General features: G+C 36.2%; 2 protein-coding genes across 2 annotated transcripts in view; both read left to right on the top strand.

Moving 5' to 3' along the window:
* The window catches only part of galnt13 (polypeptide N-acetylgalactosaminyltransferase 13), a 77,277-nt gene extending 73,183 nt beyond the window's left edge, over positions 1-4,094 (top strand). Inside the window, exons 12-13 of the mRNA XM_016559121.1 lie at positions 2,394-2,423; positions 4,032-4,094. Of these exons, the coding sequence (XP_016414607.1) occupies positions 2,394-2,423; positions 4,032-4,094 (93 nt within the window). The remainder of the gene's footprint in view (positions 1-2,393; positions 2,424-4,031) is intronic.
* A 16,989-nt stretch (positions 4,095-21,083) lies between these two features.
* The window catches only part of kcnj3a (potassium inwardly rectifying channel subfamily J member 3a), a 50,470-nt gene continuing 49,077 nt past the window's right edge, over positions 21,084-22,476 (top strand). The window contains exon 1 of the mRNA XM_016559103.1: positions 21,084-21,621. The gene's annotated coding sequence lies outside the window, so the exon portion shown is untranslated. The remainder of the gene's footprint in view (positions 21,622-22,476) is intronic.

The following is a 22,476-nucleotide window of genomic DNA, read 5'->3' on the forward strand; positions in this document are numbered from 1 at the left end:
GTGACAGAGTAACTAGTACAACGCTGAAGCTAAACTTTATTTTTGCACACAGAGCTATTAACCCACACATTTAGCTGATTTTATTAACAGTTCTTCCAAGCTATGAAAGTATTGTAACACATTTGATTCACACTGACTTCTACTAAATTTAATCACAAAACATTCATAAAACATAAGTCTTTTTATGTAGTACATAAATCAAAGGTATTAATAATCCACCGGTATTGTACACAGGAGTTAACTGAAAGTCTACTGACCTAAATAGGAACTTTATTTTTGCACTTGAAGTATAGTAGTATACTTAAAGCGCTAAAATATTATCAAAATAATGAACTGTGTATGACGTTACGTTTACTTAAAGGGATAGTTCACCCAAAAATGAAAATTTGATGTTTATCTGCTTACCCCCAGGGCATCCAAGATGTAGGTGACTTTGTTTCTTCAGTAGAACACATTTGATGATTTTTAACTCCAACCATTGCAGTCTATCAGTCGTATAATGCATGGCGCTTGAAGGGACTAGACGGCCCAGCATCCTTGCCCGACGGCCGTGTAACGGGTGCGGTTCTCGTCCGGACTGCGGGTCCAGCAGCTCACGACTCTGGCGGCACGGGGGTTCCTCTACGCACCCCTCCTTGACCCACGAGAACACCAGCGTGCATGCACGGGGAAGAAAGCGGTCTCCCGAGGAGAGGCGCACTCGGCATTTAAACAGCGGCGGTGATACAAGTATGCTTGCAGAATAAAAAATACTAAACTAGTAGAATAACTTTAGAGTATACTTCAAAGTGTACTTTTATAATCTAAAAAGTGGGCTACACATATATAGCTACTAAACTAACAGTATACCTTATAGTTTACAGTAGAGCTGCATTACTAACGAAAAACTTGTGTAAGATGTGAGATGTGTAAGATGCAAACTAGTTATGTACTCAAATTTCACTTCTTAAAGTACACCTAAAAGTATACTTTATAAACTAAAGAGTCACACTTACAAGTATACTACTGGTCATTGAGTTTAGTATACTTAATACATAAGTGTGCTTGGAAAATATACTTAAGTGTACTTAAATTTACTTAAAATTATACATCTTTTTTGTAAGTGTTGTAGCATCTGAAGTCTTGTTCACCCTAAACATGTTGCAGTGGTGAAAGCCCAGGACTAGTTATCAAAAAGCTCTTGGTTTGAGCCCCACAATGATCACAGAATGGGCTCTCAGTAGACATTTAACCTCAGGATGTCCCAGGGGAACTGAACCTATATTTGTTTTGGATAAAAGTCAGAAATGACATGTCCTTTTGACAAGCGACTCCAGAAAACATGGGTTATAAGATAAGATGTGGCCTAAGACCTTAAAGGCATAATTCATCCAGAAATGACAATTCCGTCATTCATGTCATTTCAAACAAAAGCAGAAGTTCCTGCTGTTGGTCTCAAATCTACTTCTGCATATTCAAACTTGCAATGTCTTGATTGGCCATGTGACGCATAATCGTCAATTACAGTCGGCCACTTATTTATGCAAAGAATTATTTATATAAATCTTTGGTCACACTTTATTTTAAGGTACAATTCTCACTTGTCACGTATTAGCAAGTTCCAAAGATGAAGAAGAGTCGAAGGTTCAGAAACGAAGATAATTTAATGAGCAAAAGTCCAAACTCGTAACAGTGTACACTACATATAAGTACTGAGTAATATTAATTAACTACATGTACTTACTATATGGTTAGGGTTAAGATTAGGGTTTGGCTTAGGTTTACTTACATGTAATTATGCATAATTGATTGTTATTATAATAGTAAGTACATGTGACGTGTAACAAGGACATAAATAAAGTGTCACCGAAATCACTAATCAAATCAGTAACCAATGGGAAGTAAAGAGTGGCTGGAAAAACTAAAGGAAGACAGGAATTAATGAATACGAACTAATAGTCCATGATAAAGAAACGAACTAAACATAACTGTGACATCACTATCTATTAACTACAACTTTTGCCTCAATAAACTCCTAATTTGCTGCTTATTGTTAAGTTTAAGTTGTTAAGCTTAGGTGTGGGGTAGAATTACGGGATCTAAAATGTAGTCATGCAGAATTATGCATTAATATGCAGCCAATATGCTAATATGCATGCTAGTTAATAGTGGGAATGAGTCCTTAAAAATAAAGTGTTACCCATATCACTTTAGACCTGCAGCTAGCTCGTAACCACCAGATGGTGCTGCATATCACATTAGTATCCACTTTGTGTGCTTCTTTATTTTTGGAATATCTCATATTTCTTCCTTCTCTGGATATTGATCGTCCTGGTGCAGAACTGTGCATTTGAGATGCTGTGCACTTACTGGCCTTGGAAACTGATGAACTGTTCTTTCTGTACGTATCTTAGTATGTTGGCAAATGGGAGTATGATTTTAAGGTAAGATCATCTGAATTGTGTTTGCTGTGTGTTGTTTGAATATTCTGGTAGTGGTGTTTGTGAACTAGACTCCCACTGTAATCGAGTCACGTTGTGAGTGGTTTAAAAACACAACTGCGTAAATTCATATACAGGCCTGTAGTTTAATATATTACTATACACCCCTAACAACAGCCTCTCCACACATTGATTTTCAGTGACTATAACATAATCAATATCTGAGATTCATTACAGCATTCTCAAGATATCAAGAAACACGTATGACATACACTGCAGCTGAATAAAGAAGAAGCTTTAGAGATCTTTGGTGCTATCGATATTTCTGTTAATATAACCGATTACACTTCTTTGTCAGCCGGGTCGATTCTGCTGCTCATATTTCCAAATAAATGAGTCGTTTGATTTAAAAGAGGACATCACACTTGAGCCGTAATGGACTTTAGTGTTGATTCACAAAGGGGCTCAAGAAATCAGAAGCCATCTAAAAATAGATCTCCGTCCGCTCGGTGGCTTTGATGTTGGACACAAACATATATCCAATGTTTGGTTTTCACCTCTCAGCTGTCTGTAATGCAGGGCATTGTATTTATTCTACCGCTTGGAGGCTTGTGCTGCAGGACTTAATGATCAAAATATAAAGAAAGATGATACTGACATCATTTCGCATCCTAGAATCTCCCACCATTAAATTATGATTCTTTTTCCCATTAATCCATACCTGGCAACCAGATAGACAGGCATTTGTTTTAAAAATATCTCTTAGGTTTTTCACACTGCATGTGAAAATGGATGATTTGGGTTTACCGAGATTGAGTCATTTGCTGCGTTTCTAGCACTGTTTCCAATTAAATAGCTATTTTAGAAGGTAAGGAGACATTAATGCAGCACTGCTCCACCTAAGTCAGCATCATTACAGTTTATTTCTGTCATTACGAGATGAACACAAACTACACACCCACACTTATTTTCTGACATTCTGGCTCTACATTTACATTTCAACATCTAACCTTTTTCCCGTGACCCCCATTAGTTTGTGCCCCTTGTTTAGATCCTCTGTGTGTGTATATATACTGTACAGTGGGATCCCAGAGTCTGAGACCACATTGAAAATCTGGGATTCAAAAGCCAAATTTAAACCTGGAAATAAATAAGTAAACATGGATCATCAGGCTTTGTCAATGTCAGCTCAAGTAGTGTTTTCATTAAAACAAAAGTCTGAATTCATTTAAATGTTTAATTTTTTTTTTTTAATGATTTTTTAGTGTATTAAAATAGAGATAACACTTTACAGTACACTGTAAAAAAAAATCTACGGTAAAAAAACGGCAGCTGTGGTTGCCGGAATTTTACCGTTAAAAATACGGTAGCAACGTTTTAGGTTTTAAATGTAATACTGAATAACACACTAAAGTTAAAATTATTATAATTTAAATTATAATCAAGTACTTTAAAGTGTTGACTAACATACTAAAGCAAGTGTACTTCTTTAAAGTGTACTTCTATTAAAACTATGATTTAAAATGTAAAAGACTGGGCCACATTTTGACCTCATTATCATCAAAACTCATACCTGGTTTATTGTCATCATGTTTTCATGGGATGCACCAGAAACGCACCTTCCTGCACATCATCACCCAGTCGTGTCTGACCATCAGTCTTGGGGACCCATAGATATCCTCATAATTTCTGGATTCATTACCTAGATTAAGTGTGCTTTGTAATAAATCACACATTAGAACTGAAAGAAAGTAACTTGTGATATTGCTCTTGTGATGTTTCTCTTTTCACCAGTACTGTTACATTCAAAATGGTTTGTGTATTTACAGTGCACATGAATTTAGAAAAAAATAAAATAAATACTGATTCAATACATTTCAGTAAAACAAAACTAGATTTAGGCAGAATCAGGGTTATTATAGTTAACTAAAAGTATTAAAAAATGTTACTTGAAATAATATAAATGATATAAACGATAACACTGGACAGAGTTGCATGTTCTTTATTAAAATTATAATTATATGTATTGTATAATGATGAATAATTTTTATTAAAAAAATAAAATTGCTCTTAATCAGTAGTAAGTCATCGGAAGACGCATAGAATACAAATGGCTTCCTAAAAATGAACCACACACAAATTAATTTCTTAAAAATTGTGAAATAGCTTTGTGGTTATAGTATTTATTGAATGTGAGACCCTTTGATGTGAAATTGGTTTATGGAGCTCAGGCTGTGCTGTGAGTTCAAGGAAGACGCATAGAATACAAATGGCTTCCTAAAAATGAACCACACACAAATGAATTTATTCTTAAAAATTGTGAAATAGCTTTGTGGTTATAGTATTTATTGAATGTGAGGCCCTTTGATGTGAAATTGGTTTATGGAGCTCAGGCTGTGCTGTGAGTTCAAGGCAGATTTCATGTGTTTATTGGAGCAATTATTGCTGACCTTTTGAGAGAAATGGGAGGGGCGGTTTCTTTCATGGCCCGGGCTTGTGGAGACGGACCCTTTGCATTAGCACGCTCTCACAGCAGCTGCGCTCAGCACAGACAGAATGAGGGGCTTTTATTGTCTAAACCCTGAATTTGAATGGCCAATCCAGCATTTTTAATCTGCATTCTTTTTCCGGCATATGTTCGGCCACCAACGCTTCATTAATGCTTGTGTCTTTATGTGTGTTTTTCACGTTCCATCAACCATTAGCAAATTAATGATGGCAGTACAGTATGATTTTACACATGGACACACTTTACACACTATCTTCTAAAGGATACAACATTTATTCAATTAACATCATATTCAGTTTACTGAGTGGACAGCCAAATATATCACACATTCATGCACATTTAAAAATATGAATCTAACTTTTTGTTTATCTACAAATCTTATTTTAAATGGATTAAATGGAATTGTACTGAATTATCATGGCTTGGAAACACTTTTTTTTATGATGTACATATTTTGAATATTCACATTTTCTGCAGTAATGTTTTAGTTTTAATTGTATTTTATATCAACTTGTTTAGCATTTTATATTTATACGTGTTTAATATAGCCATTTAGATTTTTTGTAATTATTATTCTAATAAGAAGTTTTAGTTTTGATAATGTTTGAAATGCTCTTGCCTACCAAAACAAGTCAATGTTGTGTAGTCGGTAACCAGCATGCAGGAAGTCATTTTGTTTTCATGTGAAAAAAAAAAGAGCAGTGTGACTGTTTGCAAATCATATAGTCTCTTAAAAATATAACTTGCTTTTTTTAATTTTTTTTATGCAAGTTCACATGTTGCATTGATACTTGTCCAAAAATGAAAGCCATATACAGACTACATTTCAAAACACTTGGCAGAATCATTTTAAAGTAGACTTTTCAAAAGGTTGTTGATGTCCTAATTTGTTGTATATGTAATCATCTTTGGTGTCCTGATCTCAAGGATCAGTATTTGATTGACCTCTTCTTCAAACACCCCTGTATTATAGAGTTATGCTGTATGTTTTATGTTCTTGGTAAAATAGGCAAGAGTGTTATTGACTTTAGAGAGGAGCTCACAGCTGATGCGATCCATCATTAGAGCGATGCTATCTGTGTCCTGCTCAGATGCACACAGATAAAAGCGTCTCACCCAGAGATCTCTGTAACCCCCCACACACTGATACTACATCCATCTCTGAGAACCACACAGCCTTTGACTGCCATTGTAGCAAAAACATATCTAATCTAACGGCTCCATATATGACTGCTTATTATTTTCTTCACCTCCGTGCATTTCTCCACCCTACTGTGACCAAATACATTGTGTTACTCTCAAGCATACAGCATTAACACATTTCCAAACATCTGTCCAGTGCACTAGATTATCACTGTATCCATCTTATTTTGCTACAGATGTACGGTAAAGCTATCTGTGCTACAAACCAAAGTATAACAACTACCTGTTTGCAATATAAAGTAGCATAACAGACTGTTTTCAATACAGGTAGAATAGCTGGAAGTGGATGACTCGTTTTTATCAATGGTTTAATAATATTTTTATTACTTGTTTTCTGAAAATACAATTTCCAATTACAATTTTCAATTACAATTTTCGGCAGGTCTGAATATGCATAAGTGCAAATGAATTTAGTCTGTTCTACTTTGCAGTAAAGTGCTATTGAAAAGCAGGAATGACTGAGAGCTCTGTGAGAGCTCTAAAACACTATTATCTAGCTGCTGTTCATTATGAACTCAAAATGCTCAGTGATTCATACCAAACTTGAGACCGCATGCGGTCACCCCATTCGTCATGCTGTCTGCTGCATGAACTGTAAAATAGTGTCAGAGTCAGTAGTCTACAGTTGAGGAGAGGCAGAACAGTGCATATTCTCACCTATCTCTCAGTGTGAGACAGTGACTGATTACCTTCATTCAGAGCTGTTGAGGAGCAATCACCCGCAGGCTCCAGGCTTTTTGGAAGGGTGTCTGGGCTCAGCAGGGCAGCAGCTTTCATTATCAGTCTCTGGAGTTCTTCTGGATGGCACGATGCTTACAGAGACAGTGTTGAATGCCTTCTCTGCAGACTCAAACAGCTAAACAGGGTTAAAATGGGGTTAAATGTAATGATGGAGCAAAAAGCACAAACCAAAATTATTCATTAATCTTTAAAAATGCAAGATCCTTTACCACATAATTGGAAATAGAGAAATAAAATGTATTATTGTATGTTCCCTGTCATTTTGAAGCTATAGAATTTTACAGTGTGACCAGAAGGTTTTGGAAATTCATGTAAATTCCAATACTTTGCAAATTATACATTTCATTCTTTGACCCAGTCTAATATAAGTAAAAATGTCACAAGCTTTTATTGAAGTAAACAATCAATCAGTAGGCTAATAAAATAAAAATGAAGCAAAGTCATCAAAGCAAAGTCATCAAATGTAAAATAATAAACTGCACAGTCTACACTATATTATTTAAATATGCTAAGTTATTCAGTTGAACTAGATTTTTATAAACTGAGTTTTTCCTTCTGTTTTTAAAAAAAATCTCTGTTCACATGAAAACGCAAACGCATGCTATGAAGCACTGTCAAGAGCATGCCAAACCAACAGGTGGCGATATAATCTCAACCTAACCGCGTTCGTGTGGACAGGGCTTCAGACTGCCATACGAGTACCGAAATAATTTCTTGTTCACAGTTTATTGTGTTTTTAATAACTTATCAAGCATGTTACACTCTTTATTTTCACATTTTCTCTTTATCACTGTAACATATTCATAACTTTAAGGTAGATGGGCGAAGCTTCAAATCATTTGAACCAATTGCTTCGCAAAATGATTTGCTGTTTCTTAGCGCTCAAAACATCATGCTAGTGACGCCTGCTGGTCAAAACTGTGTAAATGCAACAAAAACTCAGACTGAAACGTGCATAAAAACAGCTTTTACAAACCCATTCCAAATGTTTTATTGAAAATATAATATATTAAATGCAATTAACGTAATCAAATACCATTATATGTTCTTTTATTAATTATCCTATGCTAGGGCTTGTCTAAACAGCCCAGTAAGAGACTTTTAACCACTACTCTTCCTTTTATTTACACAAATGTCTCATTAAAATGTCTACAAATTTACAAATTTCTCGCAAGATACACAGGTTCACAGAGATAATCGCCCCCAATAGCGAACCATTGAAATCTTTGAACATTTTGAAACAGTTTAGAGATAATGAAGCCTCGTTTAATGAAATCGTGTGACTTTGACAGTTTGATACTACTGCTCCAATCCACTGATTCGAAACAAATGATTCGCAAAGGTTTCGAAGCTTCATGAAGCAATGCGTTAAAAGTGCCCATCACTACTTTAGTGAGTCATGCGGATTCATTTACATAGTGTGTGTGTGTGTGTGTGTGTTTAAACAGCAGTTCATTTTGAAAGCATTTCATCATATCACATAGATCAGTTTATGTGATTTTAGTTTATGTAGGATTTATCTACAGTATGTTTTGTATCTACTTTATCTGAATTTAGTTTGTATATTTTCATAGTAAATTGGACAATTTGGGGAAAAAAGTTTAATGCAAAAATTCTGTACAATAAGACCTGGTGATTCATGTGATTTATCCATCAAGTGTTTATTTTATTTTTATTATTAAATCATTTCTAGTAAATGTTGTCATCTGTGTTATTTTGTGTCTAAATTTGGCAACGTGCTATCATTTGTGAATAAAAATGTTGGGCACAGCGTAGGCAGCAGCATCTCACAGATAAAGCTAAAACAAATCATTCACAGCCCCATCTTCATCATCTCCATAATACAGCTGTCACTAATGGATGATCCTGGACAATGGACACACATCCATACAAATTATGAACTAGGCCTTTTTGAGGATTAATGTACATATTAAAGCAAATATTTTTCTAAGATGAAATCCAAAAACTTCAGAGGAAAAATTGTGAGTGATACTGCTTGGTGTATATCAAATATGTAAAAAAAAAAAAATTTAAAAACTTTTCAACTCTATGCATTGCTACTGTATGTACACATCTAATGCATCCACCATGTTCTGCCAGTGTTCTATCAATGTCTGTTTAACGCACAAAAAAAATACATTAATATTAATTCTTGAATGGGGGTATAACGATTTGTGATCTGTCTCTTAGTTATTTGATAATTTTAACATGCATATGTTTAATGCATTCACAAAATGAATTAATTTAGTTCAAACTAATTAAAACTGCACACAATTTAGAGTAGTCTTATGAAAGACTACTCAATTATTAATATGAGATATTCTACATTATTATCATCACATGCATGCTACAGTCTGTAGTTTTCTGTATTTTTTTAACTTCATAAAAACTGAAAATGTGTGACTTTGTACTGGTTTTAATGTTAACTGTCTGTACTTTATTTTTTTAAGTCTCAACTGACCTCATGTTTAATAGATTAATATAATACAACTGTTAACTCTAATAAACCATTGTTGTGTAATGTATCATCTTCATAGATTATCTATCTACTAGGGCTGATTTATTATTTGATTCACTATTTGGGCAGGGGTCGTTCGGTACGCCATGAGAGTATTGTGGTACATACCGTGGGTGGTGTATCATGGTTTTTCAGATCGGTTTGAATATTTTTTTACACCCTTATAATCTACTGTACAGTAAGTGGTTTCGGAAATGAGGAGAGATACATGTTTGACCAAAACTAAACTGTAATTTGTGTGTTTCTGTAATTCAGCTAAACTTATTAACATAACAGCTGTTTTGGGTCGGTTCTTGTGTATATAGGGAATTAGTTTTAGCTAAAATATCTCCCACCCCCTACTTTTTGTATGTGTTGCTTTTGTGCATGGTATATAAACTAAAGGCTATTGCGTATTTAAAAAAGGGACACACATTTTGAAAATTGTATTCTTCAAACTGTTGCATGGGGCCATTAATGGAGAAGATTTGATGTAGAGAGATAGATGATATCATCGTAAACCTATGTAGATCCTCATAGGGTGCAGTGTTACGCTCCAGAACATGGGGACAGTGAACGCCTTCTCAGTAACAATAACACACACCTACAATGCTATCTATATACATAGAGACCACAATCAGTCTTCACTTATTTCCACCTGATTTCACTTTAACGTCTTGTTGGAGCACACACACATATGCACACACTCACTAACTCATTGCACCAGTGCTCATACATCAAATTCCCCAATCTATTCATAATGATGAACACACACTCCACTGTGACAGCTCTCTCTCTCTCTCTCTCTCTCTCACACACAAACACACACCATATAAAAGCTCCCTAAAAAAATCAGAAGGCTGTTTAGAAGACACTGACACATATTTTTAATCTGGTGCTGTTGAACATCCCCCTCTGCCAAAACATTTTCATCATGGAAGCCCAGCATTAAACCTCTTAACCATGAGTATCCAGACTTAAAGGGTTAGTTCACCCAAAAATTGTCATTTTTTGTAATTAAAAAGATGTCATCAATTACTCACCCTCTTGAGCAAGTCGTTATTTTTGCTTTCTTTGCGCAAAAAAAGTATTCTCGTAGCTTCGTAACTTTACAGTTGAACCACTGATGTCAAACGGACTACTTTGTCGATTATCTTTGTACTTTTCTGGACCTTGAACGTGGTAGTTACCTTGCTGTCTATGGGAGGGTCAGAGAGCCCTTTGTTCCGAATTGTTTTCCGAAGATGAACGAAGGTCTTAAGGGGTTTCAAACAACACGAACGTGAGTAATTAATGACAGAATTTTCATTTTTGGGTGAACTAACCATTTAACACCATTTCTCTTAACATTCTTTACCAACTTTAAAGGTTCAGAATCAATCAGCTCAAGTCCATAATCAAATCAATTGGATATCTGGTATCATCAGCAGGATTTCTGAAACTTTAACTGAGCACTGCACTGTGTTAGATATATTTGCATACCGTTTATTGCAGTGGATGTGTATAGCACTTTGCCTTCTGTCCTGTTTTGTGTAAAGTCTAATCCAGCTTAGTTTGAGATTGTTTGACTGACATGCAAAGTGACATCAACATTTTTTTTAAGCTTAGGTGGGTTTATCTGAAATATATTACACCATGAGGGGACCACCATGGAAAAACAAAGTCTTTGGTTCTTGACCAGAATAAGTATAGACCAGGATTTCTCAAATCTGGCCCTGGAGGGCCAATGCCCTACAGAGTTTAGCTCCAACCCTAATCAAACACACCTGAGCAAGATCATCAAGGTCTTCAGGATCCCTAGAAAATTACAGGTAAGGCCCTCCAGGACCAGATTTGAGGAACCCTGCTATAGACTAACCCTTATAAAGTCTGCTCAAAGATCTGGCTACACAAGACTGTACAGGAACATCATATGTATTATTCATAATGCTGCATGATGCACACATAGACCTAAGTATGCAGATTTCAAAATGGGTTCAAGTTTGTCACTCGAATTTACCAAGTTGATCAACAGAAAGCTACTAGGTTTAAAAGTGACTTCTTACATTGCTATTGGCAATGGACATTTTTCCCCCCGAGAATACACACACACACACACACACACACAAAAACATTCCAACCAATCTGGACTAATAATGTATGTTTTTCTTGCTGCCTGTCACTCAAACTCTGCAACCGGAGCTAATTTCAAATCATCTGTCCTCATCATTCTAGACATGTCTGCTACTTTCGACACACCACATCTTCCTGTCCACCCTCTCTGAACTGGCCATCTTTGCTAGTTTGAATCCTTTAAGGTTTTCTGAAGGTTAGGTGTCTAAGTCACATTAGCTAACCACTGGGGTGCCTCAGGGTTCAGTGCTGGGCTCCCTCTTCATCTCCATATATACCCAACACCACGTAAAAACACACAGCTTTTTTTATTTTTTATCACAGCACCTTTCTATCATCACAACATTCCAGCCTTCACCTATCATCTGCTGAGACCATCTCAGCTTTTGATAACTTTCAAAAACTAATTTTCCCTCTTTTCTTCTGCATTTTCACAGAGGTGTGGTCCCATTTACCATTGTTCGGCAAATTTTCGAGGACAATATCAAGTCATTTCAACAGGAATCTAAGCAATCAAGCATTTTAAGCAAAGGCAAAAGTTTTTCCCTATGCAGATTTCAAAATGGGTTCAAGTTTGTCACTCGAATTTACCAAGTTGATCAACAGAAAGCTACTAGATTTAAAAGTGACTTCTTACATTGCTATTGGCAATGGACATTTTTGCTTGACAATTTCACTAATGGGACCACACCTTTAAGTAGTTTCAATTTCGCTTTGGCACTGAAACTGCTGAAATTCAGTATCACAGCATTATCTACGTTGTTATTTTCATATATTTTGATAAAAGCATCTGCTTAATGAATAAATGTTAATGCCTCTTATGAGACCAAAACAGTATTGCATTATTCTCCAAGTTAAAGACCTAAAATTAGTAAAAGCCTTGAAGAATATCAACTTGATATGTCTTTGTTAGATTTATTTTTGGAGCTATTAAAATGGGACCCCAAGAGAATCCGCTATTAATTTGTTCACGATATCAGCTCAATGGATGGACAATATTATTGGTGTCTAGGGTTGCCAACCGTTTGTATAATATGGAATCGTCCCGTGATTAAGGCATTCAAAAAGCTTTCCGTATATGAAAGCAATACGGAAAGCAATTTGTCCCATATTTAAGGCATATGCCGTATGACCACCTAGACCATACCAATAACAAACTCTAAGTTGAGAATTAATTCTTTTTGGACAAGTGTTTGATTTGTGAACATACCCGTTCGAGGAAGGCTTTAAGACCAAGCTGCATCCTCTGCCGGCGAATGCAAACAACGTGATTATTTTGCATGAGTCCAACATCCAGCCACGCAAGGAAACTTTTCATCTACCTGAGGGAAGACGTGATCAATAAGGGAAGTCGTCTTTCACTATTGTAGGTAATGTTGTTAAATAGACAAAAACATTTTATATTTATGCAGCGTATTCTTAATCTTGGACCTCATTCTTGAAACACAAAATGACCAATGAAGTGTCAAGCAACAAAAGCAGCCCATATTAATTGCATAATTTCTCTTTAATTGAAAAATTTGCATTTTCATATATACTACAGTACATACTGTATGTACTTACACGTGTGTGTGTGTCCCTTATTCTGTTCCTTATTTTTCTATGAAAAACCACGATTGTCCTTTATTTTCCTTTACTGAAGTTGGCAAATGGTGTCAGATGTGACCTGACGTGACATTTAAAACATATTAAGCAGGTGAGAGCAGCAGACAAACTGACAGACCTCCTCTCTAAATCAGGTTAATAAGACCCTTCGCTTCATGTTTAGACTTGCTTTGTGTTTCTTTAAATAACACTGCAAAATAACTGCTGGAGATAATTTCTCCAGAGAGAAAGACAGTGAAAGGCAGAGGGAGACATGATTAAAAATACAACATCTGAACATTTTGTGATTTATTTGTGTGTGTGTCACAACAGCATATAACAGCATATTTACACTCTAAAGCTGTTTTTCTGTTGGACAGTGTGTGTGTGCGTGTGTGTGTGTGTGTGTTTGTGTATATCTCCCTTAGGTATTGTGGTTTCATAAATTTGAGATGATTGTAAAAGTGTAAAAGAAGCCCAGGCAGGTCAGTCTCTCTCTCTCTCTCTCTCTCTCTCTCTCTCTCTCTCTTCTCTCTCCTCTCTCTCATCTCAGAAATGTTGCTGCTTTTAATTGGGGTGGGGGCTTGTGGTTCGGTTGCTCCAGAGCACAAAAGCATTTTAATTAGTGGGTGTTACAAGCGTGAGTCTTATGGGAAGGGCAGATCCTGAGCGACAGTGAAGTGTGATTACAGCTGGACACATTCTCTAAATCCTCACTGTGGCAAAAACATACCCTTGTTCCCATATGGAAATGAGACTTAAAATGAGCACTAGCATTTCTGTGAGCTCTGAATGAATATAATACTGTCACACAGAGAGTATCAGTTCACAGTCTACCAAAAAGACCAAACATCAGTGGATCTTTGGGCACTGTGGTAGACAAACTGCTCACTAAAAGCAGTATAACAGCTGTGGATAGGGACCACGGTGAGGCTGTTACTCCAAGAGTAGCCCAATTTGAATCTCACGAAGACTGCTGAGTCATTTCCTTATGCAGTGTTTTCATAGCCAGGTATTTACATATTGGATTTTTTGAGGGATTTGATGTTATCCATCAGGAACTGATTTATCAAACCAGAATGGAGCCAGACAGAATGTAAGTTCATTAAAACAGTGGCTACAATTTTTTATATATAATAGTACAATGTAAAATTTTATAATAGGATGAAGCTGTACAGTCCAAGTAAAGTATGCCAGATGGTGTTAATCTGATATATTCAGCATATCCTCACATATTTAGAAATGAAAGATGGGAAATAAATGACAGTGAGCACAAATGTGTTGTTAGTGAATTCCCCCTGGGCACTATAGTGAATGCTGTGCAATGTAAAAACAGAAAAATAAGCCATGTTACACTTCTACTGAATTTTGGACTGCATCCGAAATTGCATACTACTCTACTATATAGTAGCCGAAAAGAATCCGGATGACTTATTACTTCCAGTGAGTTCTGAAGCGCACATCTGATTCAAGTGACGCAACTGACACTGGTAGGCCACATTGCAATGAATATGTTTACATGCACCATCATAATGTGATTATTGTGAGATTTAGGCAATACATCTATCAAATTAATCACAATAAACAGACATGTAAACACCGTAACTGCATCTATTCCTTACTGATTTACTATGGATGCAGTGTATTTTACTCACCAACAGGTGTCTCAGAAAATAGTCGGATCATTTACTCATTTACTTTACGCAAAATTACAGAACATATAGATAGGGTATCAACAAAACAGTCAATAAAGGTTCGAAGAAGATCATAAATGGGTTTTCTACAGCATTTCCTCTCTGAAGATGAGAAATTGGGACCCAGAAACCTGTTATTGGTAATCAATACCTTCACAACAGAACAACAGATTCCAATATCTGTGAAATAACTAATTTCACAATACCCCACCAGGTTTTGAGAGGCACTAAAGAAGACGCTAATAGACCTTTTCTGAGCTCACGATGGAGGCAAACAACCTCATGCAATAACTCTGATGAGAGTGATTAAGGCACATGGTGGGAAACGAGAGGATGATTGTCTGGAGTGATTGGCTGAGTGACCCTGCATGGAAGTGCTGCGAGAGAATTTAACTCAGTCATTTTGTGTTCCCTTTCCTTGCTGATTATATTAATAAGATAAATACAAGATCCCCCACCAGGCCTTAACCTGACTATTTTGATGAAATGGGTTACACAAATCTCTTTCCCTGGTCTCTGGAGAGCAGAGTATCAGTTTTAGAGAGGAGGTATAAGGGGTCATTGCTCTCATAGGATTTGTCAAAGATCGGAAATAAATAGCAAATCGAAGTCAGAAATAAATATAATTGGGGTTGCCAATCAGAATGTTCTGCCCCAGAGTGGTGGAGACCTAATTAGTGGTGTTTGCTACTGACATAAATGATCCCTCAAATTACATGGCTTGACAAGCAGAGTGTTTAGTTGCTGTTCCTGGTGGATGATACAGTGGGTGAAACATTTCCTTATACATGCAGTGAATCCAAGCATATCTAGAGATTAGAATATCAGATAGACTTGAGGTGGCCTCCAACCACTAAAGGTGTGGTCACATTTACCATTGCTCTGCAACATTTTGCAGAGGAAATCCAGTCATGCCAATAGGAATCTGAGCAATCAGGAGTTCCGTGTGAGGAGGGAAAAGTTCCACACGCAGATTTAGTTTATGTTCACCACGCTGACCAACGGAAAGTGACGTATGCATGCACTGTGCTTCATACATCGCTACACTGTTGACAATAGACACTGGACCTGTTTTTGCATGCAAAATTTCACTAATGTGACCACATCTTAAGAACACCTTAGCAGCCACATAACAACATGACGACCAATTGGAAAACATATTAGCATTGTGGTGCAGAGTTTTGCACAAGCACCAGTTCTAGTTCTGTTTCATTGTTTAGCTAAATCATTCTGTCTTTTTTTTATGATCTTTTCTTGTCTGGCAAATACTTCATAACATATTTCTGACAGAATCTAATTTATAATCTACAAAGCTTGTCTGTACCGAAAAACCATTCTTCACCCAGTGCACCCCCTCATCTCTGGAAGATTTTTTGGCTGCTGTGTTAACAGCGGAAGTTTAAAATGCATTAATTGCTCCTCACTGATGGGAGATAATCTGCACAATTAAAATAATTGTTCTGCTGGAGCTGTGCTGGAGCTGTGCTGGAAGAGTCCCCTGTCACAGCACTTGCAGGAGGCTGGCCATAAATAGCAAGATGCTCCTCGCCATATGCTGCTGAGCTCAGAGGGGACTGCTCCAGTTCAGACTGTCCTTATGCGCCACTTAAGAGCGAATCTCAGAGATAAGAGCGGTTAAATTACATTTGTAACTGACTGTTTTTGAGCATTACAAAGATCAAGATAATATGGGAGGCCTTGCCAGGAAATGAGATGTGTTTGTTTTACTTTGAGTGAGTGAATGTATGTGTGTGTGTGTGTGTGTGTGTATACAGTATGTTATGCTGTGTATGACGCATTGCCACAAAGTAGCTAGAAATTATAAATAAAAAAAATGCAAACAAAGTATGTTCCCAACCCTAGTGAGGTGCCTACTGCCTACATTAGTCTACTACCTAAAATCCATGAAACAACAACAACAAAGCATCTGTGGTTGCCAGAACTTTACCATTTACAGATAAAAATATAAAGCCTATTTCATTAACTGAAATAATGTCAATATGCCAAATTACTCATTTATTTTGTATTTACCTTTATAATATACTAACAATCACCATAGAAACACAGGTGGTACAAAAATTAAAAAAAAAGAAATAAATAATCACATGATAAAGTTCATCACAATTGCTTTTCCACAAGCTGATGCTGAGGTTTAATACTAATGTATAGATGGTGCACAGTGTCATACACACAAATACAAAACACCATGGTAGCACACACATGAAACTAAACTAATGCAATAAACATTAATTTAACAACATAAATGTAACATAAAAACCTAATGTACAAAACTGATAAAATAATAATAACAATAAAAATAATAAGAGAAGAAAGCAAAGTTTATTCAATTTCAATTGTCAAATGTCAGATGTCACACAGAGAATTCGGGGATTGTCAATTTACGATTGTTCGCTGTAAATTAAAATATGTATTGTTCTTTTTCACTTCCACTTCTCACTTTCACTTATTTAACTGTATTTTACTGTAAAATTACATGAAATGTCACAGTAGATCTAATACAGTTGTTCATTGTATAGAAAAGGGAACGTCTAGGTTACTTGTGTAACCCTCGTTCCCTGAAGGAGGGAACGGAGACGTTACGTCAGTCGTGACTGACGAATTGGGATCTCGCCCGAGAGCCCAATCACCTTCGAGTGTAAACTAAACAAGCCAATGACAGTTGGCGTGCGTGTTTCGCCACGCGCACACCGCCCTGCAGCCGAGACTACGTGCCCCGCCGTTAACCAATTAACAGGTTTTTACTGTTAAAATTATGAAACTCTGAAACAGTAGTCAAATGCATCCATTTAATTTTTTACATGGATTACTTGGAGTTTGATGTTAGCATGCTGCTTTATTAAAAATGTATCTGTAATGTACGGTGGCCGAGAAGTGCAAAGCAAATCACAATTCTGAAAACAAAATAACAAATTTCAAACGCAAATGCAAGTCTAAAAAACAAAATAACAATTCAGAAAGCACAACGACAATTCAGAAAACATTATAACAAGTCAGAAAACACAACTGACTTGTTATTTTGTTTTCGAATTTGTCATTGTGTTTTCTGACTTGTTATAATGTTTTCTGAATTGTTGTTGTGCTTTCTGAATCGTAATTTTGTTTTTTAGACTTGCATTTGCGTTTGTAATTTGTTATTTTGTTTTCAGAATTGTGATTTGCTTTGCACTTCTCGGCCACCGTAGTAATGAGACTTAACTCATCTTAATGACACTTTCAATATTAATACAGAATAATATTACATCATACTGTATAGGCTACATTTTGAAAAAGTCTTTGCATCTGATGAGAATGAAGCCTCAAAATTATGTACATTTGTGTAGTTCACAAGGGTCTGGAACAAAGCTTGTTTACGAAACAATAGCTAATGCTCTTGTGTCACTCTGCTCTTTTTCGCTCTGGGGCTCAGAAATACCTTGCTGGCGTCAGACTCGACTCTGATCTTAAAATGCTCCAGCACCGGTGTGAATTTCTTTTGTTTAGAGTCTACCAGAGACTAAAGACAAACAGAACCTCTTGTGCTCATTAAGGAATGGAAGAGCAGCTGTTACACTGACCCGCTCTCACCCGGAACTCATTATTAACCACTGACGCTTCCGTACGCCGAAATGTCGCCAACTCGCCACATTTAAGACTTAGAAGACTGGCCATGGGAAAGTTAATTATCTCTTAAGGAAAGGAAAAGGCCAGGAGAATCTGAATACTAATCGGATATATCTGAAATGATCCCATTAAATAACGCAACAGTCGCTAAATGTTAATAGTGGTGCATGTGGACACTTCTTGTGACAAACGATGTGTCAACTTTTTTCATCACATTCAAACATTCAAAAATATGATTTTTTTTTTTTTTATTGCAGACACCAGTATTTTTTAATTAGAATGTTATGAATAATTATTCCTGCTGTCTTCTGTACTGATATTGATCCATTCAAGGGCAGACTGAGAAAATGTGCTAAACTGGCTTGGAAAATATATATACATAAACACTCTGGGAAAAGTGTGATACAGTATGTCAACAGACAATTAACAAATCGATTTAAAAACTGATATTTCAGCAGGCTAGTTTTCCTACAACGCAATGAATATGATGCATTATTGTGTTATAGAAAAAAAAATATTACTGCATTTAGAATAAAGCATTGTTATTAAAAACAACTGGTCATAACTGTTTCATTAGCTCTCAAATCTCTAATTTCAACAAAAGGATTTTGTTTTCAAATACCTTTTTCAATTGTAAATACATCAATGTAATCTGCACTCATAAAATCATGTTTAATAACTCAGGTAAATTATTTGTATACTGATATTGTTGCTAAGGTGGGCAAATTATTCAGTTTTGTAACAGCAGTTTGAAAAGTTTTGTCACCATATTTTGTCGCTCAAATTACCATTAAAATACACAAAATAAATGCATACTGTGGCAGGGAGAGACAAAGACAACATACAAAAGGCGAAGGTGAAACAAAAAGGGGCATGCTGAGGGAAATGCAGGTCAGGTTGTGCCAAAGGGAAAGACCGGTTTGGCGTTTTAATAGTTTAATACTGAAACATTTCAAGAGAAAACTAGCATTTGAGTAATTGAACTTTTGACTTAAAACCTTCTAGTTACTGAACAATAACCCTTGTTATAATTTCCCTGTGGTAAAATACCTGACATGTCAGTGAGGCTTTTTTATTCTGAATCTAAAAAGAGATAGAATCTGTCTGATCTGAATCTAAAAAGAGAGAAAATCAGAGAAATCAGTCTTTATCTTTGTGAGCTCTTTGGTGTAAAGACAACACTCATATTATTTACTGTTATTACTATTTCCAGTAGCTTCACCTTTAAATCTCTGAGTCAGCTTCAGTGGTTTTAAAGGAAACTGTCTTGCTTTAACAAACACAGATCAATAAACTATTTAACCTTGAATGATGGGAGGAGCTGCTCATTTTTCTAGGTGTAGTGGAATGGAAAATATCTTTTGATTTGTGACACAAGCCATATACACGCACACACACACACACACACACACACACGCACACGCATCCAACAGAAAAACAGCTTTAGAGTGTAAATATGCTGTTACTGCCTTGATAAATCAGGATGATGTATGCACAATATTATTTATGCCTTCACAAGACAAACTTGCAAATGACTCACTTCTAGAATACATTACTTCAGCTGACTGTCTCACTTAGGTATGATCCAAAGAGCTTTTCTGTTTAGAGAAAGTGTTGAGAATTTTCAATGTGCATCTACATCCTCCCAAGGCCTCAGTAAATCAGACTGTCAACCCAAATCAAATTAGGCAGGTAGACTACAGCGATATGCCAGGCAGGTGGCTGGTCATCACTCTTCTTTGATGGGTAAATTACATTTGACATCCAAACAAGCTATAAATAGATACACACATATACAACAAGGTGTTTGATCTTGACAAAAGAAAGATTATAGCAAATTGACAACAGACAGTAAATCATGCATTTTCTGTTTGACTCAAAGGTTTTGGACCTTACAGTGTTTGCTTTGTTGTGTAACCAGAAACCATCATTTGCTGTGCTGTGCACAATGAGGGGAAGACAGACTTAGCTAAAACAATGTCTACAACATGCATTGATGAATTATGCACAAAGATCAGGAACATGTATTTAAGAAAGGGTCTATTTTGAATTAGTCAAGTCAAGTCAAGTCACCTTTATTTATATAGCGCTTTTAACAATACAGATTGTGTCAAAGCAACTGTACAGCATTAATTAGGAAAATAGTGTGTCAATAATGCAAAGTGACAATAGTAAACACTCATTTTTCAGTTAAAGGCAGTTCATCATTGAATTCAGTGATGTCATAATCCAGCTCAGTTCAGTTTAAATAGTATCTGTGGACTAAGTTAGTAATTATTGTTTATTGCATTCTGTACAACACTATACATCCCATATGTGGACTGTATCCTATTGTACTGCATGCAGTGTTGTGTATTGCATTGTATTTTCTATATTACTAATACATGTGGTACATTGATTTTTGTGATATCATGAATAGCTGAAGTCAAATTCCTGGTGAGTATAACTTCCTTAGCCAACAGACGTGAATTGTGATTGTGAAGTTCCGCCCTCCCTTGATGAATGATACACACCTCAGTATCCTGCGAGGAGCTTCAGACGCGGCGAGAGAAACGCTCAGCGCTCAGGAGAACTGAAGAGACAAAGAGCTGCCTCGCACACTCACTCTGAGGGTCCGAAGGACACGTACTGGATTAAATGGATGGATTTTTTATTTAATTCTCTTGAAACGAGCTCGATAACGCTGGAACGAGCGAGCTTTGGGTTTAGGAAGGAAACATACCGTAAATCTGACTGTCTGAGGCGCGTCCGGAGGAATTGATAACCATCAATTTGGCTTTAACACACAGGCTCCGAGCAATGTAATCTAGTTAAGTTGCATATGTTCTGCTGCTGAGCAGACAGAGGTGGAGAAAAACCTTCCAGGTGTTGAGAAAGCATCTAGATTAGTTTTTGTACACATCAGTTGTTGCGCAAATCGCTGGACGGAAGGATTCGCTCAGCTGTGTTCATCTGTGATGAGACTGACGAAAATCATCCACAACTTTGAGCTCGGGTTCGTGAAACTCAAATGAACTGATGAGTGAGGACAGACCGTGTGTTTCAACACCCGAGCTGATGGACAGCGCCTGTGGAGAGTTTCCTGCATCTCTGCTTTCAGCCCCAACGAGGAAACATATATCGTTACACCGTTTCAGAAAACTAATGAACGATTGTTTTCCTTTAAACTACGCTTTATTCTGAAATGAAAGAACGCAGGTAATGAGAACAGAGGAAAAATCCCCGTATGGTGAAATATAGGTAAGACTATTGTCTTCTCTTCTTATTCTTTATATTTTCATTAGACCGGGGATATCGTCACAATTTTTTGCTGACTATTTCTCAGGGTACTGTAGGTTGAGTTTTGAAAGTCAATATGTGTTGACTACAAAAAAAAAAAGAACAAAAAAAAAGAAAAAGCTATTGAACATTTTCACGGTTACTGGCCAAGATACAGTACATTAATAACAGCTATAACCATAGAATCTGCTGTCCATTAACACTTTAACTTTCACTTTGTCTTAAGTACAAAAGCTATCTTCCACAAAATCTTAATGGTGTTACAGCAAAATGTACACAATGAAGTAATTACTGAGCAAAGGAAATTAATAAAAATGCCAATGAGGAAAAAGCCAACACAATTTAAAACTGTAACACTTTATTTCACAGTGTCCTCCTTGCTCATACTTACTATAGTAACAAATGTAAATTATGCATAATTAAAAGCAATTAATCTCAAACCTGACCCTAAACCTTTAGTAAGTACAGTTTGTTTGGTAATCTTTTACGCACTGCTTATTTGTGTAATTACACTATATCAGGGACATCTTAAAATGAAGTGTAACCTATAAAGCAACTGTGTTGGCAAAATTCTAATTATTCATCTAATATTACTATAAAACACGTGAAAACTGACATATCAGCCTTTCAGTTAAAATCTACATTGTAATGTTGACTTTTGTTGAAATGTAGCCAGTGTGTTTTGTGTTAACTTGTTTAACCACCAGCAATTACAAAAATGTAATGATTTAGGAATTTTTTCTTTTTTTTAAAAAAAGCAAGAGAAAAAATTTTTTATTTGAGAAAATTTTTTATTTGAGTTCTGAGTAAAAGTTG

This window comes from Sinocyclocheilus rhinocerous, unplaced genomic scaffold, assembly GCF_001515625.1.
Source record: "Sinocyclocheilus rhinocerous isolate Xijiao unplaced genomic scaffold, SAMN03320098_v1.1 scaffold887, whole genome shotgun sequence".
Classification (NCBI taxonomy): Eukaryota; Metazoa; Chordata; class Actinopteri; order Cypriniformes; family Cyprinidae; genus Sinocyclocheilus; species Sinocyclocheilus rhinocerous.